Here is a 24,731-nt window from a genome sequence, read left to right on the forward strand (position 1 = left end):
AAGTTACATGAAAATTCCTGGTGCAATCATCATGCACCTAGTCACATTTCAGCAATCATAAGATTTTCTTTTGGTTTTGTTTTTTCTTTTAACAGCTTTAATACTAAGCAGCATCAAGCAGGAGAAAGATGGGTGATGGGATAATATTGTGAAACACACACTGCAAACTAAATCAGTTTCAGACTTTTTCACTCGGTGGCTCTGCTCAGAGTCCCCATAAAATATTTAATATAGACTAGTTCCAGCAGTCACACATTTAAAAGAGTCTGTCTAGGGTGTCTGCTGGTCAAAACAAATCTGTTTTATTAATGGGTCTGATAAGGTGACGTGATAGAAATGGTTTAATACTTGGTTTGGGACAATGGCTCCAGGTGCACCTGGGTTCATATTGTGCACAGGACAGCCCTGAAGACATGAAGGGAAGACAAGACATGCACTTGGAAATTAGTGGCTCAGCTCTGACTGAGAAAACTTCCCCATTTACACGGTGAGATGCAGCTACTGAGAGGTTACTGGAGTTTGTTCAGTGGTGACGTGTTCCTGTGCTCCTCTGACTCACCAGCCGTCACGAGCTGTGTCTGACCAGGGAAACAGAAAGAGCGAGGGTGCAAACCCCAACCTTTTGCCCAGTTCCGACCCTCTGCAGTCCAGGCTGGGACTGAGAGGACACCCCTCCAGCCAAGCCCCTTCTCAGCTCTCCACTTGCTGGTAGCTCATGCTCCCCAGTAACACTTGTGAGGGTGAACACCCCCTGCCACAAAGCCCCACTTGTTGGGTGACAGGGGTTGCGATTTAAGTTGGCAGGCACTCCATTTTTACTTCCCTTCGCAAATATTTGCCCTCAGTCCCATACAGTCGTTTGGAAGAGCCTCACGGGGGGAAGCGCGTTTGTACCGAGCCTCGGGGGAAGTGCTCGTTGAAAGAAACCGGGCTGTTCCCTCTGCGGAATAGCCGCTGGCTCCTCCACAGGCCTCCTAACCTTGACTGCTGTGTCCTCCCCCCAGTTCCGTGCAATAACTTGTCCTTGCGCAGGGCGGTGTGAGGGGAGGACGGGGGTCCTCAGGGCACGGTCAGGCCTGTCCGTCCGTGCTGGGGTCTCGGGCGGGGCGGCTCCGGCTGTCCGCGGCCCCGGGTTCAAGGTGCTCCGTTCCCCCCACCCCACTTTTTACCTCAGGCGGGCCGGGGTGAGAGGGCAGGGACTGCCCCCCCGCCACGAGGCTTGACAGGAAACCTGGCGGGGGGGTCGGGGGGGAAGGAGGGCAATAGGGCATGGAGCTCCGGGGAGGGGCGGCCTCACGTGCCACCTCCCACCCGTCCCCCCGCAGTCCCCTCGCCGCTCGCCCCCTTCCCCCCGCCCGAAATCTTACCAGCCAATAGGCGGCGGCTCTGCTCCCCCCTCCCTCTGCGCGGTGACGTGTGCGAGCCCCGGGACGAGGCCCCGGCGCGCGGGCGCGTGGCGGAGGCGGGAAGCGGTTGCGGGAGCCGGTGTGCGCGGAGCTCAGCGGCTCGGTCGCCCTGAGGTGACGCTCCCGCGGGGTGAGGGCGGCCGTTCCCTGCTCCCGGCCCGGCCTGCCCAGCGGGAGCCTGCCCGCTCGGCCTGCCGTCTCTGCCGGCTTTAGGCCCGGCCCGATCCGACCCCAGCGGCACCGGCGTCCGACCGGCGCGGTGCTGCTACTGGGAGGAGGTTGTGTCCGGAGCCTTTCCGCAGGGCCGTGGGGCTTGGGGAGAGGCGCAGCCCCCCGCGGGCCGTCCTCAGGGCTGGGGCCTGGGGGAGGTGTTGAGGGGCGTGGGTCTCGTTGCGGGCTGCTGGCACCACCGCATAACTCTTCAGCGCTTGTTTCCAGGGAGTTAGTGGAGAAAGTAGATGGCTTATGGTCTTGGGTGTGCTCTGAGTTTTGGCAGTGCTTTAAGCAGCTTCCATTGTTATCTGCGGATTTTGGGCTTTTAATCTTCTTTCTTTTTTCTTTTCTGTTCCTCTGGTTTTGCTCGTGCCGGTGGGCTGTGGAATGACCTTAACTTTGCTGTGGTACCAGCCCAGCGTGCAGAGAGCTCTGCTGGTACTGAGCATGTAGCACACCTGCTCTGCTAGTTGATGTTATGCCCCCAGGGCAGAAGGAAGACCTTGGAAATATGAAGGGTGTTTGGGATATGGTTATTAGTATAAGCGCTTTTGGAGGTAGAAGATGTGCCCTCACTGTGCTTTTGAAATGCAAAGATTTGCTTCCTATAGCGTGTTGCTTGCTTCCTGAGGCATGCTTATAATTACTGATGTTTCGAAAGGGGAGATGGAGAAACTCAAGGTTTCTGAGACCTTTTACGAGTACCATAACGCAGTTATGCCTATAAAATCGGGGAGTTTCTGCTGGGAAATCTGATAATGGGATGCATTTGTGGTCCTGCACGTCCTGCAAGTGCTGAGTGGGGAAAGGAAGGACTGGTTACAAATGGTGAGGGGCAGTTTCTTTTTGTGGTGATGATAGTAAACGTTTAGAAGTTATCCTGGCATTGTGTCATGATTGATTTAGTTCTAGCAGAGATTAGAGGGGAGGTCTGATGCCCTCTGTGTGCACTGATGTGCTGATGGTTGCTTAGGTACTGTAATGTTACACCTCTCATCATATGGGAACTAGACCAGGAGAATGTTTTGGTGTATTTCTCCTAGCACAGTTCTTGTTTAGATGTGAAAAACCTATCTGGAATTAGTACATCTTTAAGTTGATTGCTTGACACCCTCCCCACCCCCCCCTTCCCCCCCGGGGTGATTTTTCTTTCCTCCATCCTGAAATGCTACTTCTAATTTCTTTCTGATAGTCTTTTAGCGAGATACTCTACCCACTGTGCACTGGAGAGGAGGGAGTGCCTTCTTCACCTCTTGAAGGTGATGAACAGTGTACTGAGAAGAGAATTAAACTTGTGATGACTGTGTGTTAGAGCTGGAAAACTTGCACCTTTAAGAACAGATGTGGCTCACAACAACTTGGACGAGGAGGCAGCAGAGAGGCTCACTAGTGGTCCAAGGAGTACGTTGTTAGTGCATGAATTTATAAGGCAGCTTCATTTGTCCCTCCACTCTTCTGTAGACCCTGTTGTGTGACAGAGTGATCCATTCTTAGCCTTTGTTAGGATTTGGGGCATCTTTCTTCTGTTAAAACAGGAAGATTGAAATGGTTGCCTGTCCCGCATCTCCAGGTAGTTGCAAGCCCCAGGTGGGCAAAATGATCCTTTGCTCTAATGTGATTGTGCGAAGGCTAGGAAGTGGAAGGAGTAATGTCTTCGTGGTGGTGACTGATGCATGTTTAAAGGCAGGAGCATTTCAGCCAATAACTGTGTGCAGAGCTGGTAGGAAGTGGGTATGTCCTGCCAGCTACCTTTTTGTGCTGGTTAGCACAGTTACTGCAGGAAATTTTATCACATTCTTGCTTTGTTCTTTGTTTTTCATGTAAGAGTTTTTTTCATTATGTGAAGTACAATAGTATGTACAATAGCTATCAGGTGTTGTACAAAGCCTGCTGGGAAGTTTGCCATTTTTGTGGTCTTTATTTTACAGTTTGTAGTCCTGGCTGTGATGTCTTGAGACAGAGCTAAGAGAGGCCATGCTACAAGAAATGGTGACTGAATTAGTGATTTGTTGTTTGGTGTTGCAAAAGGGTTTTTCCTCTATATGCTGTGATGCCTGAAAGGAAAATAAGAGACTGTTCTACTAGAGAAACAAACACAGGAAACAGAGTCCTGAAAATAGCTGATCATAGTCTTACTTCCCTTTTGCAGAAGTGCCAGCCTTCATATTCTGAGGAAATTCATCCTTAAATAATTCTGTTCTGCCCTCTTAGTTTTCCTGCAAGTGCATGAATTTTCCTTTCCTGTCTCTAACAGCTCATCTGTGCTGGTACATGTATTCTGTTCACTGGCAGCAAAACACATGTCTAAGAGTTTGTGCCAAGATAAAATATGTCAAAGAGAAGAAGTGTTAGTTTGAAACTGTGGTCACATACGTGGCTGTGGGTTTCTGGAAGTCCAGTTCTGAAAAGTGTCCCTGGTTGTAGCTACATCTGAGAGCTTCTTGAGCTGAATTTCCTGGAGAGTATGCTGGAATGTCCATTTGTGACCACATTAGAATCTCTTTCTTCCCTTTTCATTAACTAAAATTTTGGTTTCAGCCTGGCTGTGCTGCTTCAGGTGTGCACTACTAGCAGCCATATCCCATCAGTGACCTTTGTAATTGAATCTGTTGTAGTTCAAACCTGATTTTCTCTTCCTGCTTTTCTGTGCTTTGCAACACAACCCTTGTCTGCCCAAGCAGAGCACAAGGATCTATTGAGGAAGCTCCTCTTTCAGTAAGAACTGAAGACTTGTCAGGAAGGGGCTTGACTCAGGCAAAATAGTGCGTGTGACTCTGCAAAGCAAACTTGCCAGATCTCTTGGAAGACAAAGTTTTGTCTGACCTATCAGTGTTCGTTAGGGTGCTTTGGCCTATTAAAGATTTCATGAAGTCTGAAGTCATTTTAACTACTTTAAAGGTCTGGGAGGGAGGGGATCTGTGGGGAGATACTTTGATGGGAAAGTTTGTTTGGTTACTTTGTTCCCTTACTGCTTGTAGTAAGGGAGAGGAAGTGTGATCCACAGTAAGTGACTAATACAAATGTGTCCTTAACTTCCTCTACCCCTGTGCTGAGTTCATACCGAAGGTAGGAAAGTCTAATGTCAAGAAGGCTATGTAAATTTATTCTTGAACAATGTGAAGAGTAAATTAGTTTCTTTTGTCATTAATTATCTGCTGTCCTTTTCTTGTGTACCTAGGCAACAATGGCAGGTGAAGACTGTGTAAGAAAACGCCAGTCAGGCTCCAGTACAACCTCCAAGACCCCTGAGAATGAAGAAACACAGAGGAGACCTGAGGGCGAGAGGTCATTTCAAAACTCGAGCAATGGTGAGACTCTGAGGGTTAGTTGTGTCTCTGGCATGGAGTCTCCTCTAAGGTGTTCTTTCTAGCTCAGGGCTCTTGCCTCTTTGCTCTTTCGTTTCAGTGTTTCTGCTCATAGGAAGGCTGCCAAGGTGGAGTTCCCTGTGTACCAGCTGCACATCTTCAGCAGGTGTAGGTTATTGGGAGTGCTACCCTGCAAAATTTTCTCTTCTGTGTGCTGCTTTCAGGGATCTAAAGAAAGTGATTAATTGCCATAGGACAATTGTGTCTGATGAGAAGGAGATGCTTTAATGCTGTAAATGGTGCGAATGCATCTTGACAACAATTCTGAGTAATCCTGATAAAGACTTTTTTGGTGAATACTTTTTCTGGGTATTTCAGCTTGCTTTCTTTACTAGCATTAAGTATGTGGCTTCCTCAGGATTGAACACAAGGGTCTTTAACATCCGTACCAACCTGGTGTCTCCATCCTGACAGGCAAATGGAGGTAGGATGCTACAAAGAATGATCCTCTGTTCCTGTGGGGTTCTGCTAATGTCAGAACAGCTCTTTTCCATCCAGGCTCAACCTTGTCTGCTGTAAAATAGAGCAATAAACAGTTGAGTTTGTGTTCACTTGTATCATGGTTACCTTAAAAGTTGAGTGGCTTATAGCTGGCTTTGTGGAAGGGTTTCTGCTGCCTGTGTCCTGTCCCTTGAGCTGCAGGGACAGTTATGTGGCAATATGAGCAGTTTTGCCTGTGGACTCTGTGGGCACTGTGTCTGTCTATAATTCCTGGGTTATGCTCTACCACATTCCAGCCCGGTGATAAGGAGGTTAGCGGTGAAATTGCAGCTTGTCTTCTTTCCCTTTGGAAGACAGAATAAGCAAAAAATCTAGACTAGTTTAACCATGTGCCATGTGAATATAAGTTCCAAAACCCTGGTGCCAGTGGGTCAAGGAGAGAATTCTTGCTGATATTCTTCTGAATATTGCCACTCTTTCACAGTACTTTCCACTGAAACAGGAGTTGAAGTAAATTTAAGTTTAGGACAAGTCAGATTTCTTTTTGCAAAAAAATAAATTGGAAAGAAAAGCCATCCCATAAACTGCTTGGAGAACTGGGATGTTAAGCTGTTGGTGGTATGGTCATTTTAATTGAATCAAATGGGACTGTGCCATTAATGCTGTTCTTAGAAAATTGCCTGTAGTTGATGGCTACTTGAAAACAGTTGTGATGGGTTTAGAAGCAGACCACTACCTTTTCATGTATGGAAACACCTTAACTGTTTTGCATGAATTTTGAGTTCTTGCAAGCTTGTTGGTAAAGAATAAATATAGCTGTGATAATTACCACTTTATAGTTGGGCGTGCCTGTCTTTAAAAGCCTTTAATTGTAATACCTCCCAGATGTAGCATAATGTCACTGCAGGTGAAATACTGTGTATGTGTAGCAAGTAAACATTCTGGGGTAGATCTCTTGGAAGTGTACTGAGCTTTCATGCATGTATGTGTGCCTGCTGGGCTGGCTTTGAACAATGCAGTGTGTTTTAATACAGTGCAAACTTCAGTGAGGGGCAGCAGGGAGGGATCTTGGTTAGTTAAGACTAGGTACCTTTTATCTTCCAGAGTTGCTGCCACTTCAGCAGAAGTGTCATAAAGACTTCAGTATTAGTAGACTCTTAGCTCAGTGATAGGGACAACAGAAATGCCACAGGGAGGTAGGAGGCACAAATCCCAAGTTGCCCCGTACAGTGGGGTTAGATCAGCAACTCTGTGACACAAAGGTTGAAGCTTTACAGAGTTGAACTGCTCACATGTTCCAGATAGTGGCCTCTTCATGTAGTCCAGCATGCTTGCATAACTAGGTAGGCCTTTCTGTGAAAACACAGCTGAGGTGGAAGCATTTCTTAGAAGTAACCATTGACTTCTTGCTTTCCTTTGTCCTAGTTATTCACTTCTGAATAGCCATTTCTAAGGCATTAGCCCTGATGTATACAAAGGCAGCATGAGGCTAATTATCTGTTGTCTGGCAACATCTTTTTTTAAAATATAGCACACCACTGGGTGTTGTGTAGAATTTTAGAGAAGATGAGTGTTTATTGCAGTCAGGGGATTCCAGTCAGGTCAAGACAGTGTCTTATATGCAAGTAAGGATGGTATTGTCTTTGTGGTAATTATTTCTGTAGGAAAAACTAAATAGCTAATGTGATTTCTAACCCTTGATCCTCCCCGATAAGCAAACACAATCAGCTTTTCAACTTAACAGTTAATATGTCGAAGGCCAACTGACTTGCTTCCAGAAGAGTGTGAACTTTCTGCAGAAACTTCTAGGCCATTAATTGTGTTTTCATTAAAACTCAAATGCATTGGCAGATCTGAAATTGTTTAGAGGGATAATTTTAATCTGTATGTTGGCTTTAGAGCTATATTCGCTCTGATTATTCCATCTGTATAGTTTAGGTGATTATTTTTTTCTTGCCTCACCAGTGCTTCTGAAGACTGAGTTCTAAGTTCTAAGACTGAATAGTTTGTACTCTGGTACCCCTAAATTTATAGCAAAGTGGAAATATTGACAGCTTTGAGACTGCCAGAAGAATCCTTCTGTCCCATGATGTGTTTGTATCTTGTAAACATCCAGGCTATAATTTCACTTTGACAGAGTAGCTGAACTTCAGTCTCATATATCACTTCTCTTCCTTGAACTGGCTCCAGTATTGTAATTAAACAACTAATTTGGTTGGGGGATAGAGTCAGCAGGTTATCTAGACAGCAGTAATCCCTTGTCAAAAGAAGGGTTCCTTAAAATTAGTTTTACATGTTTTCAGGTGGAGATACATAAAGAAATATGAAACTGTTCTGCTTAAGGGGATATTTATATTGGGCAGTACCAGTTGCAGGAAAACTTACCTGAATTAACGTGATAGAAACTGCATGAGCAGATATTGAAATGTTAGAAAGGCTGTTACTCTTAAACACACATCTGAGTGCCTCTAAAATACTAAAATTAGACCATTCAAAACAGTAAACTGATGGTTTTTGAGTTTACCCTTGTCTCCTCAGAAATCAGAAAAGGTTTAGAAGTGTCTCTGGAGACTGATCAGCAAACAAACTATGTGATGTATCTTTGTTTAGTGTAAGCCTGTTTGTTAATGCTAATCTTCGAAAGTGTTTATTATCTTCCACTGAAGAGGTTACTATTGATCAATCTTGGTGCAAACTTCATGACACTGCATGAATTGTATGTGCCTACTGATAGATGTAGGAGAAGAGAGCTCTGACACTGAGAGAAATTTAGAAGGCTTTGGGATTTGCTGTCTGACTCACAACAGTGAGTATTCATTCGTTCTATCAATGGTCTGTTTCTTACAGATTAGTAAATTGTGATTAAGCTGCTTGAAATGAGTATTTTGGATGTGATTCCAGGAGGTGGATCAAACAGAGGAGTCTTGTCTGAGACTAGCTGGATTCTGGTGATTCTAGGCTCTCATATTTTGCAACCTGTGGGTTTGAAGACTGAGCAATATCTTGTGAAGAGCCTGTGGACATGGTGGCATGATGTAAAGAATGCAGTGTTTTCTTCTGCTAGCGAAGAGGCTGTTTGGGTCCCATGTCCCTGCAGAAATGACTTTTAAAATTGAATTTCTTGCCCAGCTGCAGTGCACTTGCCTATGGCCTATGTGTTCCTCAAGCAGATTAGATGAGTTCTGGGAGCAATCCTGTCGTAACTTGCCTCTGTCTGCTGAATGGCCACATAAATTACCGTAAGTTAGAGTAAGGCTTATTAGCATCAAATTATTAAAATATGTTGTACCAGATACAGAAGGCTTCCCCTCTTTACAGTGCTAGCTTGGCTTTAACATTGCTTTCCTTAAGATAACATCTTTAGTGTTTTTAGAGAGGGCGTCTTTGAGTCCAGGCATCTGACAGTAATGAAATCCTTCCGCCTACATTGCTTTAATCTCTTGAATAGTAAGTTGTCCAATCAAGAAATAATGAAGATAATATTTTAAAATCCTTTTAGGGAAGGGCACTATGAGTACAGTTTGTATCTGTGACTTTCCATAAAGATCCTGAAACTAAACAGATCCTGACATCATTAGGGGGAAAATGCTTCTGAACCATGAGTGGTGTGCTTAGATGTTCCAAGAAGTAGTGTTTTTTTGAAGCACATGTAGCAAACTGAAGTTCAGTCATGTGCTTTTCCTAGCTTTTCTGCAAAACGGCATTTTTTGTCTTGAATGCAGTGCAGGGATTTATACAGCAGTAGTCTCTCTGGGTTGTTCTAACTGCTCAATGATAAGGTTATTGCCACAAGACAGAAATAGTTTTGAGTGGCAATGGCTCAGAGTGCTGGGCTGCAGGCAGCTTCTGAGGCTGGTGAAGTCACTACAGCCTGGAACTGTAACTGCACACAAGCCACAGTTTTACTCAAATGACTTATTCCCACATGTGCCCTTGGTAGTAATTGCAGACTGTAGAGGTTAAATAAAATTAATTCTTTTTAACGCAGTTAATTTTTGAGAGCTTTCTTAGTAGAGTGCTGGCTAGTTTTTCGCATAGGAGCTGATTTTATTGGATCATAAGCTGCAACACTAACAGATCATAGGAATGGGATGCTGCTTTAGTCATCTTGCATACCATTTACCTATAACATGCACAAGTGTAGGTTGAAAAAGAGACAGCAAGATCCTTTAAGAAAGGTAGTTTGAAAATCCTTTATAAAACTAAAGTTGCTCAAGTTCTCAACAGTAAAAAGCTTTCTCAATCTTCAGGTGATTGTTTATTAGCCTGGTTTCCTAGGGAAACAAAATTTACATTTAAATTGCTCAACTTTTTTTCTTCCAGCTTCTGAACATGCTTAGAATTTGGGCTGTGCAGAGGTGTTGCATCCTGCAAGGATCAGTTTCTACAAGCCCAAAACAAGTGGTCAGCTAAATATCAATGCTTTTGCTGATAGGAACAGATCATAACTCTCATTAAGTTAAAACTTCCGTCTGTGAGCAAAGCTATTTCAAAGCAAACCCTGCTTCAGTCTGCTGTGAAATTTGCTACTATTTCAGACAAGTCTTCAAAGGAGATTCTTTTTCTTATGACTTTAACTGTATTTCCTTTTTTCTTATGGCATATCCCATCTTGTTTTAAATGCTAAGATGTGCTTGCTTGTCCTGTGCAGTCTTGAGTTCATTTTTGTATTGATATTGCAAACCCAAAGTGATAGAGTCCTCATTGCCAGTGTCAAAGGAAAATGAAGATTTGGACTTCATAGCAGTGTACAGTTCTTTTTAGACTCAAAATCATTTGGTGATTCTGTTCTACAGTGACCTCACAGAACAAAAGTAGCAGCTTGCACAATAGAAGATGAATGACTCAAGAAGATGTGTTCTCTGGTATCTGCCTTGTGACACAGTTTGGGTTTATGGGGTGATGCAACACAGCAGAATGAGTTGTTGTGTTGGGTTTTTTTACAGGCTTTTTGTTCTGGAAAAAGCAATAAGCTTACAGGTGTAAGCTTGTGGTTTTACTTTGAGATGCGTATACTAAAGACATGGAGATCTTGATTTTAAAGCCTTTTAAAGGATGCCATGTGTCTAGTATAGTCTGTGCATGTACACTAGTGTGTGCATGAATAAAGTGATAGGAAGGACACTGCACACAATTTGGCAATTACTATGTCAGGAGGTCAGAGACTGGCCTCATGTCCTGTACAACCCTTAAAGCTTTACATTAGGTATCTGTAAAACTATATCCATCCTTAAGGCTTTGTAAGTCAAAAAGGATGTTTTGTTTCCAGTGACCTACTCCTGGATTGATACAGTAACTGAGGCTTTGAATGCAAGGTCTGACAGGAAATACATGGTCAAAGTAGTGGTCATTAATTTTTAGCTTAGCTCACAAAGAAAGTAGTGCAGTCCCTTAAGCCTCATTAGCTGTTCTCTTTGGGGCATTGGGCAGCTTTAAGCAAAATTGATAGTCTTGTCGACTGACAGCTGGATAAGAGACAAATACTTTTTTTTTGGCAGGATAAGGTTGGTTGTGCTGTGAGCTCAATGGCTCTGGCCTGCTTTCAAGCAGGTGAGCGCAAGGTGGTTCTTAGCACAGTAGTAGTGGGAGGCGAGGGCTGTGGAGTGGGACAGTGATGGAGTAGAGCCGTTGAGGTGATATGAAGTGGATAGAATTCTGCTTGTGCAACAACCTGTTTGGTTTTGTTTTGGTTTTTTTTTTTAGTTAACTGGGAAAGAATCCATTTGAGACAAGCAAAGTGCATGAGCTGAGTGGAACAGGGGACTCTGTAGTGATATCTGACACTTGCAGAACACAATCTGAGTTTAGCAGCATGATTAACCTAAACGCTGAGGTTTGGGCTTTTTTTTTGGCTTAGTGGTGAGATGCATAGCAGCCAGGGATCCTATTTTTGTAAGAGTGTATCTTTGTATCTTTTATAAAAGTGTATCTTTGCTTGCAGGCAAAAATTGATGGTGTTAAACAGTTTCCTTGCTTGTTGTTGCATTGCAAGTCTGCTAAGTAATAAATTGCTCTTGCTGATCTGTTCTTAAGTCTACAGCTTGTGTGGCAGTTTTTATAGACAAGGAAATTGATGCTAACAACCTAGCATAGTTTTATTGGAGACAAAGTCTCTTGTTTCGTTTAACTCTTTTCCAGTATGGGAATTGGAGTCATCTCTGAAGCAGGTCTATCTAAACTTCTTACAACTGGTTGCTCATAAGAGCACCTTCAGACTAGTGTGCATTACAGAAGCACTCATTCCTATGAAAACAATGTGCTGCATTTTGTGTGCATAGGCTGTGCATATACAAGGAGGACAAGACAAGGAGGCTGTGTTACAAGCCTTGATATATATTGCTAAAGTCTGTTTTGTCACACAGCAGCACAAAACATTAGCATCTCTGTGGCAAATCTGTTAGCTTGTGCTTCCCTGGAATATTACTAAGGAAGCAATTCAGTACCCTCTTTTTTTGAATGTGCTACTTAGAAACTGAACATGCAAATTGTAGTGCTAGCCATTGTTCCTGCATAAGGTACTGTTGTAGCTATAATTGACAACGAACATTAACGAGACAAGATTTGTTGCTGTCTCTTCACTCTGACTAGTATTTTATGAGGGTGGATACTGCTGCCTTATCTTGCTTTTCCTTCATGTCCAAGACTGTTTTAAGTAACTTTTTCTTCTGTGTTGTTCTTATTGATGTGAAAAAACAGCTGCTTGCTAGCACTCTACCACCACTTTAGACAAACCTTGTCTTGAAATTCAGCTAGTCTGAAATGTCAAATTTGTTTATGTTGTTCCTCTTGGTATAATAGAGGCATCTCTGATCTGTATAGTTCTTTATGCAAAAGAAAGGGGTTATCTGAGGGGTTACGTATTAGCCAGCGGCATTAGTAATGATAAGAATCAAATGATGTTCATAGTGTGGTTAGATCTGGCTGATTCCTTAAGTAATGAAACATATTGAATACAGTCAAACTGATATCTAACACTTCTCCTGGGGGGATAAAAGGAGGGGGAATAGCCAGGTTTGAACACAGGATAGCCTTCCAACTTGCCATTTAGCCTTGGTTGTGGTATTTTACAGTCACTGACTGCCTTGTCATTGGCAATGTGGAGACCTCCAGACAACTTAATCTTGTGTATGTTTCACTATGCATAAGATAAAGCTCTGATAAAAGATCAACACACTTGGATATGACCTTCGAAGGATTGTTTTTATTGCTGCTTCAAGGCTGAACATGTTTGTGGACCTTGAGAAGATTAAATTTTAGAGTTGCTGAAAATAAAGCTTTTGAAAATACGCCATGTTATCAGCTGTTGACTGCCTTACAGTGCTGTGATCCTAAATGGCTGTTTAAAATACTTGGTCATAGCTCATGAATTTCCTGCAGCTTTGTTTTGAACTTACTGGAACCTTACTAGAAGTCAGAAGAACTAGTGAAAAATCAATGACAGTGTGTTGTGCTTTCTGTGTTTTCAGACATGAAGCTCACATCACTGAAAATGCAAATGTTAAATATTTGCTTCCTTCCTTAGGCCGGGTTGATGTCGACCATGTGATAACAAGGAAAATGCAGCTAATAGCAGAAGCTGAGGTAAATACACTTTAGTGCTTGCTTGTGGGGAGGAGCGGGATAATTGACCCTGAATGTCTTTTGGAGAGTCACTAGTCCTGGTACACAGATACCTCTACTCAATCATAGCTTGAATGCCGTGACTTTTATACAGCCCTCCTTCTTTCCTCCGCCTCCTCTGCATAAGTGGGACAGTGTTATCAAATGCAGTTGTCTTACTTGACCCTGAAGGTTGAAGGCCAGAGATAAGAATGAACTTTGAGGCATGTAAATAAAATAGAACTTCCCTTATCGTAAACTTTTGGTGGTGTAATTATCAGCTAGCCTGCTTGCATATTTAGTCTTTAAAATGCTCTGTGTCCTGCTATCCATTGAATAAAAAGCAGTGTGTATCCCACAGCTTCTCTTCTCCTGACTATGGAGATGACCTTCCTGAGCCTTGGTTCCACCTTTTTTGTCGGTGAGCAATTACCTCACATTAAATAGTGCTGGGTATTTCTAATATTGTTTGTGTGAGCTGCCATCATCTTGTTAAGATGATTTATGCCCAAATTAAATGAAGTCAGCTAACAATGAACTGCACCCTCCTTGTTAACCATTGTTTTGTAGCACACATGTTCTTCAGGGCAAATCATCCTGTTCTCTTACTTCAATTTACTGCAGAGGATTCCATGATAAGATGAAGTAATCTAATTGTGCCAGCCTTATATGAATTTTAGGGAGTACTTATAAGACAGGGAAAAATATCTTGAACCTTTGAGTTGTTTTCCTGTTTTAGTCTTTTTTTCACCTCTATAGATGGTGTATACTTTATAACAGATACAGCTAAAGTGTATTTAAATATCTTCTGCAAAGGATGTTCTGCTTTTTGTGCTGAAACTCCTAAAATTCAGCCCATTCAAGGGATAGTCAGCTCTGAATTCCATTTTGTGTGTTGTTTTCTCTGAATGATTCTTACTGAGGACATGATGGAGCAAGCCTCATATTTTTTCTCTGCAGACAAAACAGCCACTGCAAATCACTATTTTGGCAAAAGATGCTTGCACAAGAAAGCTCTGACTCGTAAGCATGTGTTACTTTATAAATTCCAGGGAGCACTGGTTGAATGCAAGGCGACAACTTGATCTTGGACTTTTTTTTTCTTCCAGGACTGTTTCTTGTTTCTAATTTTTTTTTCTGTCCACCAGCTTTGAGACATTGTAGTTTGTAGATAATGTTTCCTTAGCTGGAAAGAGGATGGAAGAAAACCAGCAGCGTCAGTGGCATTTAATTACTGAAGTTTCTCCCAAAGCATGGGGACTTCAGGTTTTAAACCTGGAGTTAAGCAGCCTGCAAATTTGTTTAGGGTGCCCCAATGCTACAGTAATATGTGTAAGGCTGAGTAAAAATCTCCTTCTACTGCAAAATTCCTGGAGTGTCTGGCCCTTTTGCTGTGTGAACCACTGAACAAAGGTTAACTACAAACCTTTTAGAGGATGAGTATCAGAGGTCTAGACAGATGCTTACTTCTGCAAAGTGCTGGTCACTGACAACTCCCACTGATTTAAATAGGATTTGTAGGTGTTATTCATGCACAGGATGCCTCAGTGCATTTGCACGCTGTTCTCAAAAGCTAGTCCTTTGTTCATCCATTTGCTGGGTTGAGAGTGGTGTGTTCTGTCAGTTGGTCACAGCTGGATGTTGTTTCAGTGACTTAAAATTATGAAATCTGTTAGAATGAGTAAAATGCTGGAGAACTTTTGTAACTTTATATAAGTACAGGGTTACTTCCCTCAACTTTCTCTCACTTGTGACCAATTACTAGCCAGCTTCTGCTTTTTTTTATGGCATAGCAATCTTCTAATACTTGTCCCCTTTTTGGTTTTGTAATGATCTGATTCTTTTGTTTAAAACTTAATGGTGACAGCTGTATTGATCTGCCCAGTTCTTTGTCTGATTTCAGGCATGCTTTAGGAAACTTTGTTAAGTGCTGTCCATTGGAAGAAGCTACAAAGGAGGCTTTTCTACACATTTTTTTATCCATCTGTGCCCTGTCATAGTGAAGGCTGGTTGGCAGCATGTTCTCTTTAGTTTCATTTCTTTGGTGGCTGGGTGCAATGCACTTCGTTTATTGAGCACCAGTGGTTACTCTGACAATTGCTCAAGTAGATTGCCCTTTGAATGGCAAAAGCATATGCTGTGCAGTTTTGTGGTACAGTTTTAGTTACTATAGCCCCTATGCTCTGGTTATATTTTATTTAATCTAATGAAAAATGATGTCCTGCGTTCTAGATCTAAACATATGCACATGTTGATAGCAGCCCTAAAGGATTTTATTAGGAGGAGACATTCTCAGCAGAGTGCTGGCTAAAGGGAAGACGTAGTTGAAGGAAGTAATTTTCTGTTAAACTCTTGCTGAGAGGAGACAAGGCTGAAAAAAGGGGAGAGACTTAAATTAAAAAAAGAAAAAAAAAAAGGTTTTGTAGGAATGAATAGTGCTTTGTGTGACATGGAAATTTTAGGTTTCCAAGAGGAGCAGAAATTTCTATTTGACTTTTTTGGTAGGGATGTACATGCATGCTGTAAAAGTAGGCTGTGCCAGAGAGCACCAGCTGTCTTCTGTTACAGGTTGTAGTTCCATACTACTCAGGTTTTTTCTCCCTTCTGTTTTTAGAGGAACAAGTCCACATCTCTTGCAGAGACAATCCTCTGCCTCCCAGAAAAATTGTACCAAAGAACAGCCAACTCCTAAGAGCTTCTGTTTCAATAAGCACTGCTGGAGCTTGCTTATTCTATACTGGCAGCTGCCAAATAGGAGAAAAAGTTAAATATTAATCTGCTTTTTCTATTGTGACTTCTGTTTCAAGAGATCTCTTTGGATCTGACCACAATGATACAGCAGGAATGTCAAGTTCTGATGCATCTTGACTTCAGGGTCTTCTGATTTTATGTGTATCTGTATCTCCTGCCAGAGTGAAACTTGCTTACTTGGCTGTTGTCACATTAGACAGTAGTATTTTGTAAAGATACATCATCTGTTAACGTATTTTGTTAATCTGCAAGTTTTGCTTCTCAAGAGAGCTTTTTAGCTTAACTTTGGTTTCTGTTTTTTGGTGGGGTTTTTTTTTGTTTGTTTATTTTTTTTTGTGATCTACTCTATAAAATCAATCCAAGTATGCCTGGAAAGTGAAGGATCTATCATGGATGCCAAGTGTCCATCGTGGAAACAGCCACCTTAAAACACAGCTGTAGTATGAGGTCTGCAGGAGAGGCAAACATATCCCTGCTGCAGCTAACAGATCCATTTTCAGTTAACTGTCTTTTCCTTCTTTTCTTAGACCTTTACCTGTTCTTTTTAAGCAAAAAAACAATGGTGGCTCCATCTTTCTTTAGCGTAAATGTTAGGCATTGAAACATAAACACTTACAGACAAAAGAGCTCAAGTGTCACAAATGCCTTTTTGAGGGAAAAACAACCTTTGTGTGCACAACTTACAGGCTGTCTCCTTGAAAATTAATTTCTTGGGTTTGTTACTTTCCAACCTTAAAGATTAGGAAGTAGGTAGCAGTTGAGACTTCTGGAGGTGGTTGGGGAAGCAGGCATGTTCCTAAAGTAGCTAATTATTAGGAAGATGAGATGAAATGAGAGGTAGTTATCATGTAGGAAAACTTGGACCTTGAATCTGGGGGCCAGTTGAAAAATTCCAGGCAAAAGGATGGTCAGACAAATGTTGCTAGCAGGGACTTGCATTATAAAAACAGAGCACAGTATGCATAGATTTGAAGTGATGTCTTGAAACTTGCCAATCTCCTGTGCTGAAGGTGGTTCAAGAATGTGCCAAAGCATTCTTAAAAGGCTTATGATTCAGAAACTCAGTGGCTAGCTTTTGTTCATGCTTCATCGCTATGCTCTAGTATTGGGAAAGCCATTTGGTGTCTGAGAACTTGGCATTCAGGAACTGAATTCTCAGAAGTCTTATAAATCACTGTCTTCTGAACTGCCAGAGATCTTGGGGGTTTAGATTCCCAAAGTTCTTGCTGCAGCAGGGTGAGCTCATGTTGCCTTTTCCTTTCATAGAGGAAATATGTTTTGCCTACTTTTTTTTTTTTTAGTCACAAGAATAATACTTAAGCCACTGTGCAAATGTCAGGATCCTTTCTGCATATAAAGAGTAAGAGAATTTGCAAAAAGCTTTCCAGAGCTCTGTGTAGCACTTTCTGCAGAAATAAGTAACTGAACTTTTTTACTGAGCTTCTCCTAAATGCATCTAGTTTTAAAAACTCTGCCTGGGGTGTGGGAGATCAAGTCTTTGAAAGTTTGTAATGAACTGAGTAGCAGATTAACTATTATTTCAGACAGGAAAATACATGAATGAATTGCACATGCTCATCTTTAGGTGAGATGAAAGGGGTATAAGAATATCGTATCATTTTGCAATCTGCCTTTTGAAGATTAATCATAGCCCTTGTCTAGATAACTTATTATTGGGAAAGTTAAGTAATGTTTTTCTTGTTCTAGAAAAACTCTTTTACCACGTGAAGCAAGCAGGCTCTGAGCAGGGTGGCCTCTGCTTTATCCTCAGCTCATTATATCTTTTTTTTTTTCTCTCCCATTTTTCAAAAAAGATGGTAGAGAAGGGTGCTCATCTCTGGCTTTTGATGTGCCCTTAGAAGTAACGGCCTCTAGTAAACCACGTGCTTCAGAAGTTACTTTTGTCTATTAAAATGAAAGAAGAAAAATAAGAATAGGCTAAGAATGGTTCAACATTGTCACAACTGGCTGTTAGTAGAGAAGATAACCTATGTAAAGTTGTCTGAAGAAAAGGGAATGTAAGAGATTCAGCTGGGATATCTGATCCCATGAATTCTTAAACTTCAGTCTTGCTGTCTGTCAGTTTTTTGTTTCTCACTGCTCAGTCTAAATGCTTAGCAATGTTACTGTGTCTGCTGCTTTACTAAAATTTTTCTGTGCATTCTGTAATTTCAGTGGTACATTAAAGTTTTCATTCAAACAGTGGTAGCAGTGGCAGGGTAAATTTGGTCCTTCTTCCTACAGTCACATCATTGAGATCACCTATGTTAGGGTGTGAGAAAATCAATGGCAGTTGCTTAGCCACAAGTACAAGAAGGTCAATTTTCCCCTCACTAACACTAGATGGACTTATAAGTAAATCAGCTTGTACTTGTTCCGTATGCTAAGGATGTAACTACTTAAAATAGAGAAATGTTTTCTGGGGCTCCTGTATTAACCTTCTTGGCACTCTGGATGTGAAATACTTGCCCCTCCAGACATACATATGAAGATCAGTGTGTTCACTTTGCTTCTGCGTTGCATCTGATGGAGAAGAGACATGTTGTTATTACTCAAAGTTCTTTGGCCTCAGGTGTGTGAAGAAGAGAGGATAAGCCCCAGTTCTGTCCAAGTTGGCTCCAGCTGTTGGCAGATGCTGCAGGAATGTTTTCTTGATGCTTTGCTTTGTCCTGCTCTGGGATAAAAAGAAGTATGAATGTTTTTAAACCTGTATGTTTTTAAAAAATATTCATCCAGATTGTTAACCACTTCTCTGCTCCGTTTTTACTGTCAGCAATTGAAGCCAGCTTTCATGAAGGAAGTGGACAGTCACTTAACAGAATTTGTGAACAACTTGGTGGCAAAATCGGCACTCCTGGATTCCTCATCTTCATCCTCCCTGTTCCCAGCTTCCTGTTCAGAGAAGGAACTGCTCAAAGCCAGGTAAGTAAATTTTAAGATGTTCCTATAATAAGAATGTTGCCTGAAAGCCTTATTTCCTTTCTTGTCTTTAATGTTCTCCTCTTTGTTTGCAGGACCTTGAGGGCCCCTCCAGAGCATGGGAAGATCTTTACTGCCAGGAGGTCCCTTTTGGAGTGAGTAACTTGCCTCCAATAATCAAATTATTTGAAAATATTCCAGATAGCAAACTAACCAGGCTTTGATTTGAGAGGCTCTCCCCACCACCACTTATGTTCAATGTGGACTAATGAGCCCATGTGGACTAATCTGTTCAAGCTTCTCTGTTTCTAAAATGTGTCTGCTACTCCCTTCAGGCTTCTCTGAAGGTAAATCCTAATTACAATCCTCTCAGTATTGCTGAGATAATGGCTAATTATCCTTTGTCTGAGGATAAACCAAGGATGTGTCTGTGTAGACTGGCATTCAAATTCTACATTAACTTTAATCTCCTGAATTGGGATAGCAGTGATGTCATCTTACCCCACTGTGGAACTCTGAAAGCTAAACTGCTGGAGATGTGATGTTCTATGGGAATGGCCTGATAGCATTTGAATTTCTCCCTTAGTGAGCTGTTTGAAGTAAGTCACATCAGGACGATCTACCACATGTTCATCGCTCTTCTCATTGTCTTCATCCTCAGCACGCTTCTAGTAGACTTCATTGATGAAGGCAGGTAAGAATGCTTCAGAAAGACAGGGATCAGGGCTTGGAAATGCTTGCTTCCAAGGCTCTAGAGGTACAGAGGTACAGGCTGCAGAATGGAGCAGAAAGAAGGGGGCATACTTCCTTGGGATATTGTTGGAAGAAGGGTTTTAAACTTGATATGCTTTGAATATATGCAGAAATTTGTTGTTCAGGGTGTATGGTAATTTCAAGCTAGATATTAGGAATATCCTACAGGTATTCCATGAGAATTGTGGCCAGCACAATTTGGCCTAACATGCTTAGTTCATCCCAAGACCAGCAAAAGGAGGGGGTCATTACTGAATGTAGACTGGTTTAGTTGAGTATCTTTATTAAAGTGGTAGCTTTCAGCTGCTTGCATTGCTTGAAGGAGGGCTGGGTTTAGAAAAACTTGTAATATTTCAGCAGTCCTTCCTCTGCTTAAAAAATGACAGTTCTGTAACACTGTACTTTTGATTAAATAAAAATAGAACTTTTTGTTTTCCCTAGGGAAAAATCTCAAGGATATTGGCACAGACTGTTAAGACTGTGCTTTGCAGGTAGCCAGTTGTAAACAAGAATGAAAGACTGGTTTCCTCACACTTGCTTATTGCATTAAACTGTATCTTGGCAAGCTGTATTCCATGTACACAAGTAGGATTACATGTTTATCTTGTTCATTATCTGATATTCAGTGTACAAAACCAGACCTGTATCTTCATTATAGTAGTTGTCCCTCTTGTCTAGGTATAAGAACAGGCTCGTGCACCATTAAATGTTATTTAGCTGACCCTAAATTAGTGTATGGACATTGGAGGAGAAGAGATATTTACCTCTAAAACAAATAGGGCTGGATTCCCTGATTACTTAAAATAGTAAGAAAATTGTTTGTGTTCTCTGCTAGATCTGATAATTTGAATCCGGTTTGCAAGAGAGCCTCCACATGGGAACAAATAAATTGTGTTGGTGTGCATAATACTATGTTCTAAACTAAGGTCAGAAAAGAGGAGCTGTTTATGCATAGGAGCAGGCACTGGTGACTTTGATAGTCAGTAAGGTTGAAGATCCTTTAGTTTTAAGCTTGATTAATTAGCCAAAGTACCTGGTGCATATTTGGACTGACCATCTAATGACCTTAAGCCTTTTGGGTGACCTCTAAACTGAATCCATGTGGAATGCCTACAGATTTCACAAAGCAAAATTAAACTAGGTTTAAGTGCTGAGTATTAAAACATCTCCATGCCTATAGCGGTGGGGAAAAGCCTCTTTAAATGTTAAACCCCTGTGAAGAACTGATTCTTTGTGTAATAGTAATGATGTCCTGAGAGTGTTCCTCAAAAGCTCTTTTGGGACCCTGGTTCAGCAGTGGATTGCTTAGTCACATGCTTGTTCTTAGAGGTGAGCTTGAGCATAGTTCTAAAGCACATGCTGATCTTAAAGATGTGCTTAAGCCATGTGGATTTGAAGGTAAGCTGTGCCTAACAGCACTGATGGCATGAGTCCATCTTTCTGATGTGCTTGTGGTTGGTCACTTAAATCTGTCACAGACTGCCCTCTGTTTCTGAGCTGAAAATCCCCACAGTCACTTCTGTCTACATAGTCAAACAATTACCATGTGGAAACTTTGCATTTTGTGGCCTCTTAGGGGAGTAGAAATATTTCTAATGAAACAATGGACACCAAATACTGTCCCTTTCCTTCTGCCCTCTAGGCTGGTCCTAGGATTTGACCTCTTGGTCTTTGTTTTTGGAAAGTTCCAAATCGTCTTCTGTACTTGGCTGTGCATGTTCTGTGCCACAGTTATTGTTCCATACAACCTTTTTGTCTGGTGGGCCCAAGGCTATTGCAGTTCCTCTCATCGGGCAGTCCGCTCTCTCTGCTATGGAATGCTGTTCACACTGTTCCAAACAGCTGGACTTGGACTGGGACCAACCTATATTGCTGTATCATATGCCTTGCCTCCAGCTTCCCGTTTCATTGTAATATTGGAACAGGTAAGTCCCTACCCAGTTTCCTTGGATATATCGAGCCTTGTTTTCGAAATGGAAAGTGTCCTTTTTCCTAAGGAGTCAAGTGTTACTTTTAGTCATTAAACTAAGCCAAGGCTGTAGATGGAGTTTGTCTTTGACTTGAAAACAGACTTACATGCAGCAAGTTTAATGAGAAAAAGTAGATAGTAAACTTAATTTTTACTTGGAAAATTGGTTTGGTTGGTTGTTCTGTTTACCCTGTATTTAAGATTTTGTTGTGAGTTGTTGCTGGACATACTTTAAGGCTGAAATTCCATTGATTTCTAGTTGACTTGTGGATTTCTAACTGCTAAAATCCAGCTTTAAGATACTGTTATGCCATAGTTCACAAGGAAGCTATGATATTCCTCTTAAGAGAAAACTAAGAAAAAGAAAAGCACAAGTACGTGGTCAGCAAGTGGTTCCTGTTTCCCTTTCTGTTCCCAAGAATGAACTGTCTTTGTTCTGTAGTCATAACATTATTGAAAGTGGAATTTTCTTTTTTGGGGGAAGTGGGAGGAAGAGTGCAAGAGTGGAGGACTGGTCAGACTATGAGGTTACAATAGGGATGATCAGCAATGAGTGTAGGTTTGAAGAACTAACTTTGTATTAGCCCTCCCTTTGGTCCTTCAGTGTGAAATAAAAAGCCCTGTTTGACAGCTGTGGACTATTTATGCAGAGTGCCACATTATTCCAGCATGGTGGTAACTGCTATAGAACACATCTAACTTCAAAGAGTCAGTTTCAAGACTTTCCTTGTAAAAGGGGTAAATTAGATAAAGATGTTGAAGATGCTGCTTTAAATGTTTGATCCAGTCTTTATTGAGAAGTTTGGAAAGTGAGAGTTAAACTGCTATGTTCTTGATCTTACAGGTTCGTCTTGTTATGAAGGCTCATTCATTCATCCGGGAAAATGTACCCAGAGTCCTATGTTCTGTCAAGGACAAGTCCAGTGAGTAACTTGCTGTTCTTTTTTTGATAGCAGTGCATAACCAGCTCTTGTTTCCCTGCAATTGCTCTGAGCTCCCCTTCTGAACTGGAGAGGTAGGATTTGAATAGGTGACTTTGGATGGAGGTGTCACAAGGCTCTAAGCTGGCCTTCTGCATCATAATTTCAGCCTAAACCTTTTCATTTGATATTAGGCAATGAGCTAGACTGTTGTTCAGGTCTTAAGCCATCTCTGCATCTTAAGTCTTTCTTCAACGTGATTCCTTATTTCTGCTTTTAGGAATAAAAGGTATTTAGAGGCTGCCTGCACACCTCCCGTTCAGTGCTCTAGTTGAAATGACAGCAATTGTAGAGGCAGAGAAGCTCTTTCAGTAAGGCATGCTAGAGCAGAACATGAACCCACATCTTGATACAGGCCTTACACCTTCATCTTTCAGGGAAATAAATGTGGTACCAAAGTGTTAGCACTGCAGTACTGTTAGTCACCCTCATTTGTAAACTATGCTTCATGGCAATTCTGCCTGGCAGGCCTTCTTGATTTGATCTATTTTCTACAAATCCCATACCTTTAGTTCCAGGCTGAAGTTTTTTGATGTGATAGGGGTTCTGTGTTGTGAAAGAGTATTGGGAAACTGAACGATGAGTAAGCAAAAAGATTGCAGAGTGTTCTTTTTTCATTTTTATTTCCCCCTTCCAGGCACAGTACCTATTCCCAGAATTTCTCAGTACCTGTACTTCCTCTTTGCTCCCACCCTCATCTACAGAGACAACTATCCCAGGTAATGTAAGCAACACCAATAGAACACCAAAGTAGTCTAACACCTGAAGCCAACATTAAGCATCCCTGGATGTGATGGATTAAATTTATGTGTTACAGCTTTCATAAACATGTAGTTAAGTCAGTAACATGGCAAAGGCAGAACCTGGTCATGAAAACTCACTCTAACCGTAACAGTATTTTGACTTCACAGTTCTGGTTTTATTTCTTTGGGAAGTACACTTGAAGTGAAACAAATTAAGAGCATGCTGCAGAGTATCTGATGATGCACAGTTCCTGCAGTATAGGCTTGTGTGTTGTTTTATGTGGTGCTAATAAGCAGCCCTGCCTCTTGAGTTTGAGGAGGCAGGCTGAAGCCTTTAAAACTGGGAACTCCCAAACTTTTCTGTACTTTGCTGGATTGCACTTTGACAATTGTCAAGTCAGCAGTCCTTTACATGACTATTGGGTAGCTTACCACCTCCTATATAATTGCATAATGCTGCCCTCGAGATACTTTTCCATTTATGGAATTGCTGTAGTTGTCCTGCTGTAGTTGAAAGGGGAAATCCAGCAATTTAGTAGACGTCTTTTGGATGTCAGGAGAATAAGAACTCTGGAATTCAAGCCCCATTTTTTCTCAGAGTATAGGTCAGTAAAAATCAATAACCGAAGGGAGGTCTTTCCTGCTTTGAGCTCCTATTTAGATGTGATATCATATGTTCTTTTTCCTAGGAATCCCACAATAAGATGGGGCTATGTAGCTACCAAATTTGCACAGGTGAGTAGTGCAGCTTTCTGAAGAATGCACTTTTGGAGGTCATCTAAACTATGTTGCTCAGCAGTTCTCCCTTTGACATTAAATCATTGTTTACTTGGTGTGGGGGCTTACCAGAATAGAATACTTTTTCATGACTAAAAAAGGAAACAGTGATTGTGCTGCATTAATGGTTGTGTCAAAGGGGAAAAACAAAAATCAAAGTAATTGCTTTGAACAAGCCTTAGAGTCCATTCCATACAAACAAAAACCACATGTATGTAGGGAGTACAGTATCCATGTTCTGGCCCACTTTCTTTACACTAATACTATATTGTAATGCACTGGCACAGCTACCTGTCAGCAGATATTTGGACCAATTTTGAAATAACGAGGCCTGGGGTCCAAATCTTCAGTGCTTATTTGAGCTTAAGGTTGACCTGACCTTCACATTTCTGGATGTGAGTTTCAGTAGCTTCTTGTGGATGTGTTTCCAAGTAGTGGCTTTGTGTGAAACATTTACTTTCACACAATGCATTCATCATTTAAAAAGCAAAACAATTAAAAGGCATGAAAAAGCCTTTGGCTGCTTGCTCTTTGGCAAAAGAGGGTGGCAAAGCACACACCTGTCTTACAGCAGTCAGAGCACTTAAAGCAGTGACTTGCATTTTGACCCTGATCCAAAATGTGGGTTCATTAGCCAGAGAAGGCCTGACGTGATTTGGCCTGTAAACATCCCCTTTGAGATAAAAGAGAAGTAAGCTTTAATATTTGAAAAATACTTAGTGTAGTTAAATCTGTTTTATCTGCCCTTGTCTAAGGCCTAGATCAAGGGTACCTTCTTTGGCCTTGGCACAAATCTTTTGTGTCATAACTTCTGA

The 24,731-nt window shown here is 41.6% G+C and overlaps 1 protein-coding gene across 6 annotated transcripts in view; it reads left to right on the forward strand.

The window, feature by feature from the left end:
* The first annotated feature begins 1,422 nt into the window (after window positions 1-1,422).
* The window catches only part of SOAT1 (sterol O-acyltransferase 1), a 30,541-nt gene continuing 7,232 nt past the window's right edge, over window positions 1,423-24,731 (forward strand). The window contains exons 1-10 of one of the 6 annotated variants that reach the window (XM_031050093.2): window positions 1,423-1,520; window positions 4,798-4,927; window positions 12,948-13,006; window positions 18,549-18,697; window positions 18,790-18,849; window positions 19,281-19,388; window positions 21,090-21,372; window positions 22,261-22,339; window positions 23,034-23,115; window positions 23,829-23,874. In XM_031050093.2, the coding sequence (XP_030905953.1) occupies window positions 4,804-4,927; window positions 12,948-13,006; window positions 18,549-18,697; window positions 18,790-18,849; window positions 19,281-19,388; window positions 21,090-21,372; window positions 22,261-22,339; window positions 23,034-23,115; window positions 23,829-23,874 (990 nt within the window). In that variant the 5' untranslated portion in view covers window positions 1,423-1,520; window positions 4,798-4,803. Of the gene's footprint in view, window positions 1,537-2,192; window positions 2,448-2,857; window positions 2,879-2,999; window positions 3,021-4,360; window positions 4,382-4,797; window positions 4,928-12,947; window positions 13,007-18,548; window positions 18,698-18,789; window positions 18,850-19,280; window positions 19,389-21,089; window positions 21,373-22,260; window positions 22,340-23,033; window positions 23,116-23,828; window positions 23,875-24,731 lie in introns of those variants that run through there. The other 5 variants (XM_005150202.3, XM_031050092.2, XM_031050094.2 and 2 more) reach the window with 5 other exon arrangements.

Source organism: Melopsittacus undulatus, chromosome 6 (genome assembly GCF_012275295.1).
Source record: "Melopsittacus undulatus isolate bMelUnd1 chromosome 6, bMelUnd1.mat.Z, whole genome shotgun sequence".
NCBI classification, from domain to species: domain Eukaryota; kingdom Metazoa; phylum Chordata; class Aves; order Psittaciformes; family Psittaculidae; genus Melopsittacus; species Melopsittacus undulatus.